Genomic DNA, 20,401 nt, shown 5'->3' with positions numbered 1-20,401 from the left:
AACTCTTTTTCAAAAAACTATAAGACAAAATATTATGCAGTCATGAAATACTAAATAGTCATGAAACAATTTACGTAGACAAGTCTTATTGTAAATTAACTCTCAAATTTTGTATGAGAAAAGTTCTGCGAAATTTTGATAAAACTACCCAAGGATTTTTCTACGTAAATGTCAAATTTATTTCTATTATCTGCCATTTATAGCTTTTATCGGTATGAATCATGGACATCAATCATTGCAATTTTTGACAGGTTAGCTGTAGTGTATATTGAAAATTTCTATTACTGAAACAAACTTTTCTGATTGAAACCAAGTATTTTCGATGATCCAGTTAGTAAAACGTTCATACATGCATGTTATTTCGTTAATGTATTTAAACAACATTAATTAAGGAATTAAATTTGACAAGCTAATATACATGCAAAAAACTTTGGTATCTTTTTACTGGTGGCCTTCCAATTTCTAACTATTTCAATGGTACCTTTAGGTCCAGTTATGGCTATCATCGGTTGTCATCATTAAAACCAATCATTGGAATTATTTTGACAACTCGTTTGTTGGTATGATTCAAAATTCTTGTCATAGAAAACAAAAATCCCTGATTGAAATCCACCGTAAAATTTTGTACGACAAATTTGTACTGTGTAAAATTGAAAAGTAAAAGAAAAGACAATTAATTTCGTTTTAATTTGGACATACAAGAACCATCTGTTCATGAAAATGAATTTCCTTCCAAAAAAAAGAACAATACATTTGTATTGCACATACATTTATTTCTAATCAAAAGGAAACACAGTCAAATATCCATTTAAACCGCTTTTCGGATAAATTTTAATGATAGCTTTAACTGGTCCCCTGTTCAAACCAAAGTGGCTTTTAGAATCGGACATGACCGGCTTTTAGAAAAATAATGTCTACAATCTCTTAAGGAACCACAAAAAAACTGAAATTTTCTAGAATAATCAGATTTCACCTTAGGTGTTTATTTTTGTTTATCGTTAGAATATTTAATATTGCTTAGAATAAGCTTAAAAGTTCTAAGCTCTTGGATGCATACGTCATGAACCAAAAAATTTAAACAGAAAGTGCCTTGATATAAATGAACATTATTTCTTAAACAAAAAAGGCAACTTTTATAAAAAAAAAAAGGATTATTCAGTTTTTGTTTTATACGGCTCGGGTCAATAACACTGGATTTATATAATTGAGAAACTTGTAAAGTAACAGTTTCCAGTTATATTCTGACCGACAAATTCTAAAAACTTTAAAATCGTCAAGCTTTTGTGACAAGCCCTTAACGTATACAAACATATCTCGTCTGTTGGATTAGTTGTTCGATTCTCCACAAGAGATACAAACAGAGCTTGCTATTTTTTTCAATTTGGAAATTAATCTTATTCAAATTATTTCTATATTTATTTACCTTGTCAAACATTTTTTTAAATTTGAAAATCCGTTGAACATTACAAACGAGTCTCTGTGGATTTGTCTGTTTAAAGGTTTTTATTGGCATCACTGTAATTTTCTTTTTATTTCAGTGGATTGAAATTGGATTGTGGAATCTATTCAAACAGCTGTCACGTCCAAATCTGTCAGTCTAGCATCCACTTCAAAAATTTGTTTGAGTTTGTTTCTCAGTAAAAGTAAAAATAAATAAATAATTAAAAACATTGAGTTATAAATAATAAAATTGTAATTAAAGAAAAATAGTAACAAAACTAATTCGTCCTACGAATCAACCACGCTATAAAATTGTGTTGATATCAAGAAATAAATAAAAATGAGCTCCCGTCCAAAAGCCGGTTCTTCATGCGATAATCATCCGAAAGTGATCAAGAAGAAGTCATCATCGACCAGAACCAGAACCAACTATCCTTCTATGGACGAACACATTGCCCATTGTCGAGCTACCGATGCTGTCCTTCAAAAGACCATTACATCAGACGAACATTTTTCTGCTTTGCCACCAGATTGTACACTTGAAGAGCTTCAGTCAGAGGTAAATCAAGATAAGAATAGATTACATACGTAGAGATGTTCCCCAGTGGTCAGTGGAAAGTCTTGTCATTTGATACTTACCAATAAGACAACAACAACAACAACAAAAATGTCTGGCTTCCTCGACTTCGCTTCTTTATTTAACATCGACTTCCGATAGTTTGTGTTTTTTCTTTGACGATTCATAATTATTGTTTTTTTTTTTTTTGTCATTCAATAATTTGAACTTATAAGTAGGTAACTCAATAATATTTCCTCTCCTCAATCGATAGAAAATCAAACAAACAAAAATTATATTAAAAAAATCCGTGTCTTTAGGTCAGTAAACTTATTGAAAAATAATAAGCTATTTGGTGTGAAATTACTGTGTGTCTATGACTCCACTCCGCATGTGTCGCGTCACACTCTTCAGGTTTTTTTTTTAAGACTTGGTAGTGATAATTATTTTGTGGTTGAAAGAGGCCGAGGAGGCAGCTAAAACAAGTACCTTCCATAAAAGTTTGCTTGTTCTCTATGAGTCTTGCATCATTTAAAAAATTATACCTACCTATTGTTGTTTTTGAACTGGTTCGAAAGACAAGTTGATTAAATTGTACCTTTTTCTTTTCTGTTGTTTGGATTAGATTGCCCTGGCAAGAGGACAAGCCACTACCATTTACGTAAAACGGGATGGCCTTTGTGCACTGAAAGTTGTGGTAAGTTATTTCATTTTTATGTTCTTATAACAAGTCATGAGTGTTTATTTGAATTCAAAAGAAAAACGAACATAAAATCAACTTAACAAGTTTTGTGTTATGGTTATGGTACCTTGCAGGCAATTCTTAAGACTTCCTATATGTGTATACTGATTAAGTTAGATTAATCAAACCTTTAGCAGATTATTCTTTATTTACTCAAAAATATAAAGTTGCGCAACAAAAACCCTTCAAGAACAAAATATTAAAGTTTCATAACATGAAAAACCAGTAGATTAGCCTTAAATGGGTTTGTTTATTTTATTTGGTCATTATCAAAGCATTAAGAATAAAGATTATCGAATAAATTAGTACGTTATGATTATAAATTGTTTATTTTCATGATAAGATTTATTTACTTATGGTTGTACGTTGATTAAGCACATAAGAGCTTTTGATTTTAAAGGTAAGTATGTAAATTTGTGTTTGTTTGTTTTATTTAAGGTTTTGAATTTATTTGAACTTCCATTCCGATTTCTTAAATTAAAAATTCAGACATTTCTCGGCGTTTCAAGGTCCCTAAAAGTTGTATGATTCTTGGAAGGAATTTTAAATCGTAAGAACAACATTTTAAGGATCTGACAAAAATTCTACTAATAATTTTTACAATTAATTAAAAAACTGAACAAAATATTTGTAACCCGAAAAATGCTTGAGTCTTTAATTTTTAATAAAATTCTTGAATGATTTTATAATCTATAATAATTTGTTGAATGTTCAGTTTAAATATTTAAAGTAGATTTCATTGTACTCAATATTTTCAAAGAGATGAAAAGTTATGATAATCGGGGACCTTAACGCGAGGATAGGAATTGTTGAAAATTAACTGGCGAAATTTCTATGTACACATATCATTTACAAAAGTCTCTCCTTTTTTAATACTTGAAATACATATAAACTTCAGTCTAATACATTCACAATGTTCTACTATACTCATGTCATTTAAAACACAGTTGTAACAATCCATTCTTACGATTTACTTTTGTCAATACTTCTAATTAAAGTCTTGAATTTCACTCGATAGTGTTTTATTTTCCTTGGACATTTTTAACAAGAATTTATGATGGGAAAGAATACAGATTGGGGGGAAAAATATTAGAAAGACACTACTGTCAATACACGAGGAACTAAATTGTTAAATGTTTGTGATGCTTTTGGGTTTCGAATATTAAATGGCGTTTCTGAGTCTGATAAGTTTGGAGAGTATACCTTCGTAGGCCAGCAGGGTTGTTCAGTGCTTGACTACTGTCTAATAAAGGGAAATTGGATTTCTATAATTTGATCACTTCCCATTAGTAGTTGAATTCCGAACTAACTTAATAGAGCAAGACAATATAACGGCTTTAAAGCTGCCACCAAAATTAAATTGGAAAGAAGACAGAGCGCACAAGTATCGATGCAACCTTGAACGTAATCTTCCAAACGGCGACCTTTCAAGAGGCGACATTGCAAAAATTATAAAACTTTCATGCCCGAAATCGAGAAAATACCAAGGAAAAATTCTTAAAAGTAAAGAAAAATGGTTCGACGTAGATTGCGAAAAAGCACGCAAAAAATCATTCAGATGGTTAAAAGCTTTTAGGAAATTCAGCTGCCATTCCTTCAAAAAAATGTAGCAAATGCCGAACTCAAAAAAATATGCAAGGAAAAAAAATAAAGTTTTGTGAAACCGATGCTCTTAAACTTACAAACTGCAGGGATTCCAAGGAATTCTAGATGGCGATTAACCAATTAAATGGAGAAAAACCAAAAATCAGTTTGAAACTAAATATCGATTTATTGCATAATCACTTCACGTTACTTTTGAACCTAGAGAGTCTTACGCTTCCTATCCAATACGCTTAACCTTCTTCGAATGATATTTTGGATAGTGTCATAACTCAAGATTAAAACCGTATTAGTGAAATTAAAGCACCAAAAAGCTTCAGGAGCTGATGGTATACCACTGGAATTCCTTAAATATGGAAAAGAAAGGCTTTCTTTAAATTTAACATCGGCTTTCAATAAAATTTTGGATACTGGAAGTATTCCAGAACAGTTAAAAAACTCCTTAATTTTTCCCTTACACAAGAAAGGCAACATTGATTAAATATCCAACTACCGTGGGATATCCTTTCTCAACGCCACCTACAAGATATTCGCAACATTATTTAATAACCGATTGAACCGTTGGATTCATGATAAAAAGTTGTTTGGAGAATTTCAGGCAGGTTTTAGAAGTAGCTACTCGACTATCGACAATATTTTTGTACTGAAAAGCATAGCGGCAACCTCTATTGAACAAAAAAAAGAAGCTCTACGTTTTTTTTGTCGATTTCAAAGCAGCTTTTGATACCCTTGAAAGCCGATCACTATTCTTCAAGCTTTATAATTATGGGAAGTCAGACAAATTTATGTAGGCACTAGAAAGCATATATGATGAAAATAAGGCAGCGGTATGGAATGTTGCCGAAAAGTCGGAGTGTTTCGAATCGAAGATGGGAGTCAAGCAAGGTTGAGTTTAAGCCCAGTTTCTTTAGCCTTGTTCATAAGGGAGCTGATTGATTTTCTTCCTGGTAGAACTGAAATATCGAAAACATTCATCAAAGGCTAGCTTTTTGAAGATGACGTCATATTGTTTGTTAACTCGCCCGAAACCCTACAGTTGATGATTAACCGACTTAATGTGTATTGCCGGTTATGGAATCGTGAAAGTTAATTTGAGCAAATGCATGGTGATGATATTCCGGAATGGTTGTGGTAGAACAGCCAAGATTGAGAAATAGCACTATGACAGAGAACCAATCGAGATTGTTAAAGCCTAAAAATATCTAGGATTTACTATAACCAGCAATCTTAATATGGAAACACATCTTAAAGAAAATCTGATTAAATCTTAAAGTGCAATATCTGCCACGTGGAAGAAATGCTTCTCAAACCAATCAATATTACATAGTGTTAAATATATGGTCTTTGTTGCAGTGGCCGAATCTATTATGATGTATGCAGCACAGGTATGGGGAGGGGCGACGTTTGAACCGGTCGAAAAAATTTCGGAGGTTCTTCATTAAAAGATGCTTTCGTCAACCGAAAAACACCCCAAACTATATGATCTCAATTGAGACAGGGTTACAACCGCTCTTCATCAAAACTATTAAATGACATATTGAATATTTCAACAAAGTTTTTAATATGCCAAATAAAAGACTACCAAAAACTCTGGTATTGAAAACAATAGAGAACAAAAATCTGTGGTATAAGAAGCTAGAAGACCATGCTGTGTACTGTAGAACAGATTTTCAAATAGTTGATGAAAAATGGTAATTACTGCGATGACGACCTCCGGAATCTTATTGCAAATTTAGATGAAAAACTGAGCCGAAGCTATTAATGAAGCTATACCCTCGGTGCATAGATCTACGTACAACCATCTAAATCACAATTTATGCGAACGTAACTACTTCCGAAACGAGAACAAACAGGAGCTCAGATCGGCAATTTTCCAAATGAGAGGTGAAATGGTAAGCCTTAATTATATACCACATCGGAAGGTTCTGCTTATCTTCTGCAGCCTTCGTAATTTAAGAGAAAGGGAGGATGTAATCCATTTCATAGAAAAGTGTTCAATTTTATGTGAAATACGCAAAAATTTGCTCGGCAGCAATGCAAAGTTACCAGAAGAAATAGTTGCCCTCCTCAACTGTGAATGATGTGCAATATCTTACCGCAATCAAATGAATTTCATAGTTTTAAAACCTAAACAAATCTTCTAGGAAAAAAGTTGGATTTTTTAATACTAAAATAAATACAAGTTCAAGGCAAACAATTCGGCTATTTCGGCCAATGACCCCAAATTTACTTTTCAATGACTCAAACAATAAGCGTGCGTTTACTTTAAACAAAAAATATTGATGGATATTAAAATCAAAAATTGCACAACATTCCAATTAAAATGTGCAAAAAAGTAATTTAATATTTTGATGTTGTGTTCATTTCAAAGCATTTGTGTTTACAAAATATTTCAATTTTATCAGGTTTTGAAACATGTATTTATATAAATAATTCTATTATTTTTAAAACACACGAACTTTTAGCCAATATTTGTTTCAATCTGTTTATTATTTAATTCTGAATCCGTTTGATATGCAACCAACTGTGCTTATTTTATGTTCGACAAAAACAATTGCTAATAAAGTTCATTTAATTTACATGAAAAAATTAACAAAACACTTGAACTAATTTTACCTTCAAATAAAAAAAAAAGAAAAAACTTGTATACCTATAAGCAATGCATTGCAAAACAACCTTAAACTTACTTTTTTTTTGTTCAAGCTGAACAAACATAAACAAAGGCAAGTTTATAAGGAATTTCATTGAAAATTGATTCAACTTGTTATAACAATTCTCAATCAATATAGAAGTAAATGTGGTTGGATTTTTTCTTTTTAGCAGATTTGTAAAATAATTTAGATGCTGTTTCGACTAAAATTGTGTTATACAAATATTTTATTTCTTTCCCACAAACTAAGAAATACTTTTTAAGGTTTCTTTAAGTTTGATTGGATAGGCTGTACGGGATGTAGTAGGACAAACTAAGGCCAGAAGTTGGCCCATTGTAATAACACAAGAATTTCGAGACCTTCGTCTGATCTCAATGAATCTAATAATTGAAGTTTCATACTAAAATTAAAATACTAGTAGTGCTAATGTTTCTTAGATCGTTTAAACTATTATAGAAGAATTTAGGAAGGACTTCGTTTTTGAGCTAGAGTAGAACACGTGTAGAGAAGGTGGAGAATCGTTTCCTAGTCTTCTTCATCCATACAGCTCCTGCAAAGGTCATTTGAGAATATGCCTAGCCGAGTCGCTTGCGTACCTTTTAGACACCAATTACTTACTTACTTACTTAAAGTGGGCTACAGTCTTGTATGAACTAGGGCCTCACCCAACAAACTTCTCCATCTAGCTCGGTCCCTAGCTAGATGTCTTCAGTTTCGCGCTCCAAGTTGAGGTCACTTTCAACTTGTGCGCGCCACCTGATCCGCAGTCTTCCTCTACTGCGCTTTCCTGTGGGTGTGGATTCGAAGACTTTCCGGACAGGATCATTGGTTTTTATGCGCTCTACGTGACCCAGCCATCTTAGTCGTAGGACTTTTACCCTTCTGGCTAAGTCTACGTCGCTGTACAAGTGTACAGCTCGTACAACTCGTCGTTCCATCTTCTCCTTCACTCCCCTTCGATGCATACGGGACCGTAGATCACACGAAGAACTTTTCTCTCGAACCGACCCAAGGTACTTTCATCCGCTTTTGTCATAGTCCATGCTTCGTCACTTTGGTCCCTCGAGAGAGGACTTTACGACTCAATTGCTTTCTTAGCCCAAAGAAACAGCGATTAGCAAGAGTTATTCTGGGTTTGATCTCAGCGCTGGTGTTGTTTTCTGCGTTTACAGCGGAGCCTAGGTAGACGAAGTCCTTGACTACCCTTAAAGTTACGTCTGTCGATGGTGACGTTTTGACCAGACGACGGTGTTGTATGTTATTTCTTGACGACAGTATATACTTTGTTTTGCCCTCATTAACCGTTAAACCCATTTTTGCCGCCTCTGCCTCAATACTCACAAAACCCCATTGACATCCCGCTGAGTTCTTCCGATTATGTCAATGTCATCAGCATTTGCTATAGTAATTGAACAGATTTTTGAGCCTCTGGTGTTGACGTGTGAGCTCTTCTTTCAAGCACGATGTTAAAAAAATCACATGGCAGCGCATCACCTTGTCCTTTGTGGCATTAAAATCGCCCAGGACTATTTTAATATCGTAGCTATTACACTGCTCATATGTTTTGTCTAAGAGCTCGAAAACATATCTGGTGTTGTCGTCTTTCTCTTCTGTGTGGGCGTGCGTGCATATCAGGGTAATGTTGCCGAATTTAGCCTTGATGCATATGGTCATGAGGTGCTCATTGATGCACCTATAGCCCAAAACTTCTTGCCTAAGTCTGGCTCCAATGACGAAGCCGCATCCAAATAAGCGCTGTTGGTTTTCGTGGTAGCAGTCACCATAGTAAATATCGCAGTTTTTCATCCTCTTTTTCCCGGCCTATCCCATCGTATTTCCTGGATGGTGGTGATGTCTGCTTTATAGCGGTCTAGAGCCCCCGCTAATTCTTCAGCCGCACGTGGTCTGTTAAGGGACCTAACATTCCACGTGCATATCCGAAGTTCGTCGACCTTAATTCGTTTACGTTGGTTGTCAACATTAAATTCGTCCGTATCCGAGGCTTGTTGGGGCTTCGCAACTATGAAGCTTTTACGTGGCCAGGAAGTCACCCCGACGGCACAACCCCCAACCTGGAGGGCTAGATCCTAAGTATAACTCCAAGAATAGGGAGCCGGATAAAACCGCTCCTTATAGACCTGGACTCCGAATAAGTCGAAGAAGTGTTCACTAAGTAGTTCAACATTACTGGAACTGTAGACGCCACCGTTGATTCCATCTCGGGAATTCCTCCGCTGCCGTCTGGATAAGGGGGGTGCCTTAGTTTAAACACCTCTCCCCCTCCTCTCTCATTTGCTGCCCCCAACAATTTTCTACTGGGGTTGGAACCCAATCTCCAGTTGAGGTACTAGGCACCCGATGTTCACCGCGGGAAGGTGAGTGTTGGAGTTGATAGACAGAGGTGGGTTTTGAGAAAAACCTGTGGACGCTTGTGTCTACCATTTGAACATCGTTCTTTTATATTTGTTTATTTGGTAGTGTACGGTTTGTCTTAATAAATTTAGTTCTCTGCATATTTGTTTAAAAGACACGCCGGAAATAAATCTTTCGACAGTAGATGCTCTAATCTTAATTTTTGCACAAAGCGGAGCCTTAGTGAATTCAACTTTTGATATATGCTTCAAATTTGTAAAAAAAATTCTTTTAACTTACCAAGCATACAGAAGAACATCCGTCAAAATAGTTTTGACACTCAGAAAATAGCACTTTAAATACAAAAAGAGCAGCCTTGCAGCAGAACACCATCGAAATGACTGAGTTTGACCATCACGTGATCTATTGTAACATGCTTATTAACTTGTTATCGATTTGCTCTCTTCAAACTTTAACCGTTATAAATTATTATCACAAGAGCGAGAGATGTACATCTTTCAAAATAGTTATGCCGACCACTGTATGTGTAATATTCCAAAAAAACTGACGCGATTTTGGAATCATACTTAACGGACTCAAATCCCCCACCTCTTAACCTATAAGTTAGCATTTCATTTATTAAAGCCTAGAAAGTGATTTATTTTCTATGTTCCTTAAATGTTTAATGTCAAACTTAATGATGAATTTTTCCTCAGAAAAATCACCACTAACGACTTCATAAAACTATTGTAGATAATTATCAAGCTTAAATTAATCTATGGTGCAAAGGGTCGCATTTTTAAATAACTCTGGCAAATCATTATAATCATAAGAGATGTGATAAGATTTGATTTTTGTTTGTTCTCTCTTTTTTCAAATAATAATTAAAAAATATTTCCAACTAGTTATGTACAAACATATATAATATGTATAAATAAAACTAACCAATAAATCAGTTATAATAAAATTTGCCCTTGTGCATTAATTTGTTGCGCATTTTATATAAAATACTTATACAAATATATACATCACAATAGTTCTATCAGGATAGATGTTTGTTATTGTTGCTGCTGACGAAGTTCTTTTTAGAGTTAAAAAGACAATTCTATGAATGAAGAATGTTTGTAGGGTTGATTGCTTATTTATTTTTGATACCAAGTGTCAAGATCAGAATATTTATGTTTTGTTTTCTGTTTGACTAAATTCTAAATAAGGGATTTATAATATAAGGAAGAAAAGAAGTGTTGTATTTATTTTTTTTTATAAGAAATAAAAAAGTGATTTGAAAAATTTGACACTGGAATTTAATTATGAATTCAAATAGTTGACATGAAAAAGTTTAGAATCTGATAGAAGTATACAAAAAACGTATTCAATTGTTTCCTCCATATTAACACTCAAACAATTTAGAATCGGGATACTTAGAAACATGCTTTAAACAATTCTTTAGGGAGTGTTTTAGATTCGTTAAAAAATTCCAACTTAAAAGACAATGATAAAGAACAATCGAAAAATAGTTAAGTATTGAAATTTTGTTCCATTATCGATGCAGACCAAATAACTAAAACTATTTTAAGTGTTTTTAAATAATAAGATGAATTATGTAAATTTAAGTGACGAAAGTTAACAATAACGATTAACCAATTAAATTATTGTGCTAAAACAAAATAATCAAACACATTTATAAACAAAAAAGCAATTTAATAAATAAAGAAAATATTAACATAGTTAAACGTTTAATTTAAATATCATTAAGCTATCAAACATTTTTAAACATGATAAAATAAAAAAATTTAGTACCCGTGGCATCATGGTCAGTGCGTTGGACTGTCATGCGAGAGGTCTTGGGGCCGATCCCTGTCTATGAAATCTAAAGTTTTTTTTCACGGGTACTGCCTCTTGCGAGGAATTGACAAATTCTCCAAGAGTAATTCTTATCATGAAAAGTGCTTTCTCAAATTTACCGTCCGGATTCGGCTTAAAACTGTAGGTCCCTTCTATCCCTGACAAAAGTACTCGCACCCAGGAATGGTTGAGAGTTGTCAGTCATTAGGCCCTAGTTCTCAAAGGGACTGTTGCGCCACCGAATTTAATTTAAATTAATAAAATAAAAAAATTACGTATGAATAAAATTAAAATAATAATTAATTCTATATACATTTTTCCATTATCATATTTATTCAAAAATTGAAAATAACCACAATATGTAAATTTAATGAGAGTTAATTTGTAGAATTTTCTTTCTATTTGAAAAAAATGGTACGTGTAATGCACATTCTTAGGTAAAATAAGTAAAAAAATATCTTTCACGGATTTAAAAGTTAAAAAAACTAAATGAAGTACATACAAATTATTGAAAAGAAGACCGTCATAAAATGAGGAATTACATATTTGTAATTTAAAACATAGAAAAGTTATTTAATTATTGTCAATTATTTAAATAACGGAGATTCTTACAAAAAAAAATTACATGTTACTTGCATCTAACGGTCTTTCGTTTTCATATTAGAGACTTTTAGCTTGAAGTTATACCCTACTTTTCCCGGTGAACACCTATTAATTCAAACTCTCTGTATATAGAGTGTTCATAAAAATAGCAGTGCTTTTGATTTTAAAATTAAAAAGGGTTAAAAATTAATTTTATTTTTCGTTAAGTGAATATTTTACTATATAAATATTTAAGTATTTGTAACATATTAGCATATAAAAAATTGATAAATATTAGCTCAAAAATAAAAAATAGGATGGTCAAGACACTGCACCGAAGAAATTCGAAAACTTATTCGAAAACTGCGTTTGGAAGGAAAAACCTACCAAAATATTCAAGATATCCTAGGCTCAGCACAAATGGTCAGTAACGCCTTGAAATGGCAAAATAAACCGAAAACGCGAGAGCCCAAAACCGATGGCTACTGAACGAACTGACAGAAAAGTTATTCAGTTAGCAAAACAGAACCCTTCCATAGGCTCTAGAAAAATAAGAAATGGACATTTGTTAGCGCTGTCACAATACGAAGACGTCTTTTTAAGCGAAGTTACCAGCCCGAAGTCAACGCAAGGTGCCATTTTTGACGAAAAGGCATGTGGCAAAGAAAATGGAATTTGGTAAAGCGCATAGAGATTGGGAAAACGAGAAATGGAGGAATGTTCTGTGGAGCGATGAAAGCAAATTAGTCCTTTTTGGATCCAAGGGTCGTTATAGTTATGCAACAAAGTACTAATTGTAAGCTTACATTATTTGTATACTTTCATACAACTTATTGCAGTTTTTCTTACTTCTTATTTAATAGTTCTAGTAACTTGTCATACATTGCTTTTTTATGAACAGCCATATATTTAAAAAACGGTTTTTACTGAGACAAAGCTAACGGTAAAAAATCGATAATACTTATTTTCTGTTATTATGAATAAAATATTTTAGTTTGTTATTAGAAGATTATTGAAATATGGTCTAACATTGATATTGAAGGCGATATCTCCAAAACGATAGCTTTTGCACGATAGCAAAATCGGTATCGTCTGTCATTGATTTCCAAATACTAACCAAGCAAATTGAAATAAAAATGTTTCAGTGTAATTGAGTTTTGTTACAAAGTGAAAATGAAAACTAAGAAAAAAAAATAAAATGAATACTTTTATGGTAACAAATAAGAGATAAATCAGACCCTCTATCTCTTCCTTTATAATTTTAATAATATCAGACTTAAATAAATTATAGTTGCATCGTCGGCTGCAAAAAATAAAAACGGTAACAGTAACAATAACAATAAACACCACAAAATAGTTGTTACGTTTGGTAAAACTTATACTTGGTTAACTGAAAACGATAGACGAGACGATAGTGACAAAGTTACGTGAAGAATTGTACTGACGATATTGTTAATGATAATCGTTTGACGTTTATCGTTTTGAAAATTACGGAATGACTCCCCTTTAAAAAAATTGTTTCTTAATCTTCTAGATACAGTTTAAATCATTTTATTATCTGACTTAGTTTTCGCAAATTCTCATTAGGGTTTTTACAAAGTTTTCAAAAGCAATGAATTTATTGCTTTCAAGGTTATGATTCCGAATCCAAAAATCGATTTAAAATTTTTCCCGCTTTTAACATTATTATAATATTAAAATATGCGCATGAAGGACTTTCAAATTCATTACAAATTTTATTCTTAAATTAACATAGCTTCAAAAAGTCTTTTTAATTACATTTATTTTGAATTTAAATATTTGAGTGTTATTCTTTCTAATAAAGCCTAGTACGCTGCTGATGCGAAACGAAATTTCCCATACAAAAATGACATGACAAAATCATAAACGAAAAATTTCGATGTGCTTTTCGTTTTTCAGTACGCTGCTGAACAACGAAATGTGTCATTTTAGTGGATAGCTGTACTAGATTTTTTAGTACAATTCTCCACTCTTTTCGTTCTCAATTTAATTGCCCGGTATATTAATTGCTTTCGAAATTTTGACGTTTAATTTATTTATTTGAAAAAATTGTTTACAAATCAAAATTGAAAATTGTTTAAGCCTAGTACATACTTCCTCGTGAAGTGAACGTTCGCCAGTGGAGAAAGTGAACTTTTGACATTGCTCACTGGTACACACTTGTGAGTACACGTTGTGAACATTGGAAACCAAATGTCAAAGGTTCACCAACAGTTCCCGTACATTTTGCACGTGAATTGCCGGTGAACGAAAACTCTCCACTTTGTTCTCCACTCAGCTTCACAAGCAAGTTCACGGGTGAGCCAAAAACTGAAATTTGTATGGGTTCACGAGATGGTTCACAAGTATGTACTAGGCTTTACTCGTGACTTTCGGTGTTTTTGTTTTTTGTTTTCCACAGCTGACAGAACTCTACACAAATATTTTTCCGTTGTGGTTTTCGTTTTAATTTCGCTCTACACTTGGAGACCACCGAAAAATTTCGTTTCGCATCAGCAGCGTACTAGGCTTAAGAGATATATTTGATACATTAGCTTACGATTAACAAAACAGACAAAGTTTACAAAATCCTTCTCTTGAAACCATGAACTTTAAAAAACGCGACTCATTTTATTGTATGTCTCAATTTTTTCAAGAGAACTTTAAAAATACTTAAAAGTTCTTTTAATCGTATTTTTCCTGTGTAAATTACATTTCCTTAGCTTGAAAAAGTTATTCTAATAAAATGTTATTTGTGTCTTTACAAATGCTTGTAAGTGACACGTTTTTGTAATTATTATTATCTGTTAATTAACCTTCGTGAACTTTGAAAAAAGATGATAAAACAGAAAAAGCAATTAATTTTACTATTAATTTTTTGTTTATAAAAATGAAACATTTAAAGTAAGTATTTGAATAATCATAACCATGAGTTGGTTACCTAATTCGTTGTTTGTTTTATTACGAAAAACGTTGTAATAAAAATATACTTATGTACATTATAATTCATATACTTTAAAGGAAACGAATAAGTAGAAGAAGTTAAGAAAAACTTATATGAAGGCAGATATTTATTTGCTTCTTCGCTCTACATATGAGAGCTTCCAAGTCTTAAAAGCGATTAGATTTTCACACGGAGTATTCACCAAAGTAGTATAAGTAAATTTAGACTTAAGTTCAATTGAATATGCAATTTCGAAAAGGGCACATGTCGGATATTTTGTCAAATTCGTTTTTTTTTATACCAATGTGACGTAAATCCTTGTCTACACCCATTATGATCGAAAACAGCACATCTCTGGTATTAATTCTACTATAAACGTCATCGCCTGTACATACAAAAAATAGTATGAAAAATGTCAATTTTTTCAATTCCTTAACATTTTAAATTTTCAAAGATGTGCCCTTTTCGAAATTGCATATTCAATTACACTCAAGTGTGAAATCGGCTAAGGAGTTTTTTGATAAATGTCAGTTAAAATAGACGAATTTAATCTATGCAAGGCACTAGTCAAATTGACAGTTTAGAATCTGTCAAAACAAAAATGTCGTTTTCCAACAAATATGAAATTATTGGGCAAATTCAGAAAACATAAGGGACTTCATTTGTAGTCATCTCCATTCTTTGAAAGCAAATTTTTACCAAGGTAGCTAGTTACTTTTTCAAGTGTCATAAATTTTAAATTCAAAACTTAACTTCACAAACCTCTACTTTAAGTTCATAGTACAAAAACTACCAAAATTAGTATTGTCTCCAAAACACTCCTCAGGCAAGCTATAAGTCCATTACGATTCCTATTTTGTATTGTAAAGAAATATTACTTATTTCTTTTCCAAGTTTAAAAGAATCCCTTAGAAAGGATTTAATTAAGTTGTGCACAAAAAATATAAATCATAGAGTAATAATTTTTTTTTTTAATAAACGGGCACTCAAGGGGTTATTAATACCCTTAACATGTTTGAAGTTTAAACACAGTGCGAGCGTTAGGAAAATAGGGAAGGATTAAAGGGGAGATACCGATGCACATTTTAAATTACAAAATGATAGGGAAAAACGGAGCTGGGTAAAGCATTCCACATTCTCTATGTGCGGATAAAAAAAGAATCTCTATACTTGACAGTACGTCCGAAATTGAGCTCAAGGTTTAACTGATGTGCATTCCTAGAAGTTAAGGAAGAAGGCTTTGTAAATTCTTGAGGAACTTTCCAATCAACTTTCCATTTAAGTTGCCATAATTGGAAGGTTATTTTTTAACAGCTGACCAATCAGATACTAGAAACTTGCCTAACTTTCAAGTCCCTTATGTCGTCTGAACCTGCCCATTGTCGCAATGTGAATAAAGCTACCAGACACTTACTCAAACGACTGCAATATTTTCTCAGTTACTTTTTTTTCGTTAAAAAACGAAACATTCTTGTGCCCGACAAAGCTTTCGACTTTTATTGAGATGTATGGAAGGAACCACTTTAAATTCTTACCACAGTAAACATTAATTTTAACAATTTTAATCGTAAATGGTTTAATTCAGTTGAATCATCTTCCACAGACAGAAACCTCGGTGATAATCAATTTGACTATATGAAAAATATGACCATCACTTACCACTTTAGCCAAATCCACCGTGCTTAAAATATGACTTTGAATATGACCCAATGAGATTATTAATTAAGATTTAAAACAGAAATTATTTGTATCCACATATATTTTCTTTGGGTTGAGCTTTTAAGATACATATCATGATATATTTTGCTAAGTTTCTTATATAAAAAAAATTTGTCAACCAAACAAAAATGAAAGAGCAAGCAAATATTCTTTTAAAAAAAGGCATTTATTAAATAAAGAAATTATTTAGTTGCATAAGTAAACTTAACATAAAACTACCAACAACTTTTTTTAAATTCGCTACAAGTGGCCGAAAATACAGTATTGTGCATAAGCAACAATTTCGGCTACATTGCAAATGAATTTTCTTAAAATATGTGGAAAATTATTAAAATTACAGATTGTTCTTAATTTTAAACTATAGTTAATTGCTAAAAAATTTAAATTAATTTGAGCTCATATCCCAATGTTTTTTGAAAGGGTGTAACTTCATACATATTTTTGAAACTTTTTTTTTAATATCACATATTTTAAACTTAGAGATTTTTCCCTTGGAACGGAAGATACATAAAATTAGATCCATATAATTTAATTAAGCTTTCAAAATTAGTTTTATTTGGTTAACGCAAAATCATCCAATATTTGCTAAAAATCAACTTCTTTCAAATAAATTCTTTTATAACATCGATAAAATTATGGTTCTGAAGTTTAAAATATCGTGTCACGAAATAAAAATATTCATCAATAATTTTCAAATGAATAGAAAATATTACTACGGCAACACTGATTGTACAACGATGTGAACCTAATTATGATCAATTTACATTCGAATCAATTAAATAGAGTTCAAACGTTGATCAGTTACATTTATTGCCATTCTGATTGTGATATTTGTATTCAATGTGAAACTCCATTCCAAAAGCTTTATGGATTGAAAATAATACTTTTCTTTTCTGTACACAAATAAAATGTACGAATATGTTTATAAGAAGTATAAAATGTTTGTCTTTTCAGTCTGTCATAAGTATTATGAGGTTATCATTTTTGTTGTTATTTTACTCACTTGTCTATTTTTAACGAAAAAAAGGCTTAAAAACCTGAAAGTTTTATTTCCTTTTTTTTAATGACCATCTTGCATAAATGAATGAAACTAAATAATGGGTAGTGCTCCAATTATTCATGTATGTACATATGTACATTATTTTTATCATCAACATTTTTGTAATAAATTTTGAGTATTTCATTTAAAATTTCGACGTGGTAGGTAATACAGTAGAGATTCAGAATACCGAATAATATATTTTATTATTAACTTTATTATTATTTTTTCTTAAAATAAGAATTAAAAAATTAAAAACATTAGATGGCGCAACAGTCCATAAAAAACTACACCTAGCGACTAATTATCCACAACTATTCCCGTGTGCTAATCAATTTAGGGATTGAGGGTACCTGCAGTATTTATGCCAAATCCGAACGGACATTTAAAAAAAAAAAATCACTTTTCATAATAAGAATTACCTTTGCATGATTTGTCAATTCTTGGCAAGAGGCAGTACTCGTGAAAAAGCTTTAGGTGGCACGGGAAGGAAAGGGTTTAGATGAAACCCCTTTTTCATTAGATAAGAATTTACCTTTCTTTTCTTTAAATAAAAGTCGTGTTAGATGGCTTCGAAGGTGACACTCTAGAAATGATCGTTGGTGTGCCCCAGAGCTCTGTCATGTCTCCTATCCTCTTTCTCTCTTTCATCTCTTTCATTCATATTCTGTTTTCTAAAACTTTGAACTCATCTTTTCATATTCGTTTTTTTCTTTGATTCAATACCCTGAGTTGGTTTTAGATCTTAAAAAGCAAAGTATGATAAATTCATTAAGTTCAGATCTTGATCTTATTGTGTTAATTAAGAAATGCAAATCGTTTAGAATGTAAGGCAGCGAAAAATCAATGCCTCTATTCATTGGCGAAAATTGAAACTATAGAAAATATATAGGTCCAAAGCTTGAGAATAACTCCTGTTACCGACTTAGGGCTTTGGGAAAGTAATAAAACAAAAGCCCTTAAAATGATAACATATTTGATTCGTTTACGTCAAAACCGTGATAATTCCTCTTGTCTCACTCTTGTTTAACCGTTAGTTTAGCATGTTATGCTCTAGTCAAACAGCCACTTGCATTTTTCACCTTAAATAATTCCACTAGTATACTCGTGCCTCAAGCTTCGGTCGTACTGTCAAGTAAAGATATTTGTTCTTCTTTCGTACTGCGCGAATGTGTAATGCTTTGGAAATTCTCAAAAGTTATGACATGATGCTAATTTTTAATAATTTAAAATGTTTAAGATTATCTTTATATTTTTGTCAGAAAGTTGACTTGATAACGTTTTTTAGACGACGGATGCGTTACAAAAACAACAATTACTTTCAAACAATTTCGCCTTTTTCTATTGATAACTGGCACATCAAGGCTACCATTGATTTTCGTCATTAAAAACTGTGTTTCGAGATTTAAAAACTTCGTTAAGTTTTACTAAAAAAAAGTACTTTATTTAAACCAGAACTTTTTCTAAGCTTATTTTTAATTTTTCAACAATGATACCGTTTTAAATGAACAAGTGATTTAGTTTATATTTTAAAACAAAGTCTTCCACTGTTAGTAACAAATATTTAAGCTTTTGGTATTTAATTAGGCTTTAGTTTTTGTTTTTATGAGCAATTTCTTGTCTACAATCAAAAGAAATCTTAATTTCAGTGACTATAAGCCAAAGAAAATCACGACATATACGAGTACATAACAATTTTCGTTTCTAAATTATCATAACTTTAAAATTACATAATCAAAAATGTAGGTAATTAATTATCTTAAAAATAAGATTTTAAGCTGAGACAGACATTTTCTTACTTTGAACACGAGTATAAACAAAATTTGTATTATTAAACATCTTGAGTTGATTTTCTACATGAAAAACGATTAAGTGAGCAATTTAATATCAGGTACCATATAAAAACCACAAATTTTAGTTTATAACAATTTAAAGCCCCATCAAGCTGCTAAAATTACAATTTAATACGTTTTTCTATACATTACTTTATAATTTCAATTTTTATATGAAATTTCAAATTCTAAGGAATTTATAACCGGCCTTTCAGTCATCGTACTCAACACCTTTCTTTTACTAGCTGACTTTTCTCTTTAATTATTTTTAATTCAAGTCTAGTCATTATCTTGCTGGAACCAACGGATTTTCCAAATGCATTTAAAATATTCACATATAAATATTACTAATTGATCAAACTCGTCATTGATTGATAAAATCAAACACCCATTGAGTCTTTTCAATTAAATATTCATCAAATAACAGATAACTGAATATTAAAAGTTATTTTTTTAATAAAATAAAAATTCATGTTTGGCGGTCAAAAGTTAAAAAAAAACAAGACTTCCAGCTTTCAGTTTCAAGTTCATGGACACCTTGAGGTAGAGGCATTTATTTATTTTTTAACCTATCCACCTAATCCAATCTTATACCTAGTGAACTTTAAGATCTTGTCTAAAACTATACTTATTTCTTCTTGTTTGTTTTTATAGCTACCCCAGAAAGATCCGACCATAGCAAATTTGAAGAGAGCAATCGAACGCACAGCAAATTTACTCCAACAACGTAGAAAAACAACTTCAACAAGCGATCTCGAAAGAGTAGCAGACACTAAAAAAAGCTCTTCCGACACACCTCCACGGCGAATTAGTGACGGTGCTTTAATAGCAGCACCAGCACCACGCTCAGGAAGACCCCATCAACGTAGTAATCCATCGTGGCGTTTTCTTTGGAGAGCTTATTGCCTGGGTGAGGCAATAACATACAACAAAGAGCAAGACCCATCAAAATCGAAGTCGAACTCTCAAACCCTGCCAGACACAGACGGCCGTCAGTTGTTAAGTGACTTCGGTATCGGTCACAAGTCGGTGCTGCGATTTGTTAAACGCGAAAACTACTTTGGTCGACAGAGGCAACGTAGCTAGAGGCTAGAGCG

At 32.1% G+C, this 20,401-nt stretch overlaps 1 protein-coding gene across 1 annotated transcript; it reads left to right on the top strand.

The window, feature by feature from the left end:
* Positions 1–1,644: 1,644 nt before the first annotated feature.
* Positions 1,645–20,394, top strand: LOC129952839 (uncharacterized). Its single transcript, XM_056065694.1, has 3 exons — positions 1,645–1,999; positions 2,622–2,693; positions 19,959–20,394. Exons 1-3 carry the CDS (start codon positions 1,781–1,783, stop codon positions 20,388–20,390), a joined length of 723 nt encoding a protein of 240 aa, XP_055921669.1. The 5' UTR covers positions 1,645–1,780; the 3' UTR covers positions 20,391–20,394.
* Positions 20,395–20,401: the final 7 nt, after the last annotated feature.

Source organism: Eupeodes corollae, chromosome 3, assembly GCF_945859685.1.
Source record: "Eupeodes corollae chromosome 3, idEupCoro1.1, whole genome shotgun sequence".
NCBI lineage: Eukaryota > Metazoa > Arthropoda > Insecta > Diptera > Syrphidae > Eupeodes > Eupeodes corollae.
This window is presented reverse-complemented; position numbering and strand designations above follow the sequence as displayed.

Excerpts from the sequence above, each read along its gene's own strand:
- LOC129952839 (XM_056065694.1), top strand. The coding sequence starts at position 1,781 with ATGAGCTCCCGTCCAAAAGCCGGTTCTTCATGCGATAATCATCCGAAA. Across the intron at positions 2,000-2,621 it reads TTGAAGAGCTTCAGTCAGAG|ATTGCCCTGGCAAGAGGACA; the intron begins GTAAATCAAGAT and ends TGTTTGGATTAG. Across the intron at positions 2,694-19,958 it reads TTTGTGCACTGAAAGTTGTG|CTACCCCAGAAAGATCCGAC; the intron begins GTAAGTTATTTC and ends TTGTTTTTATAG.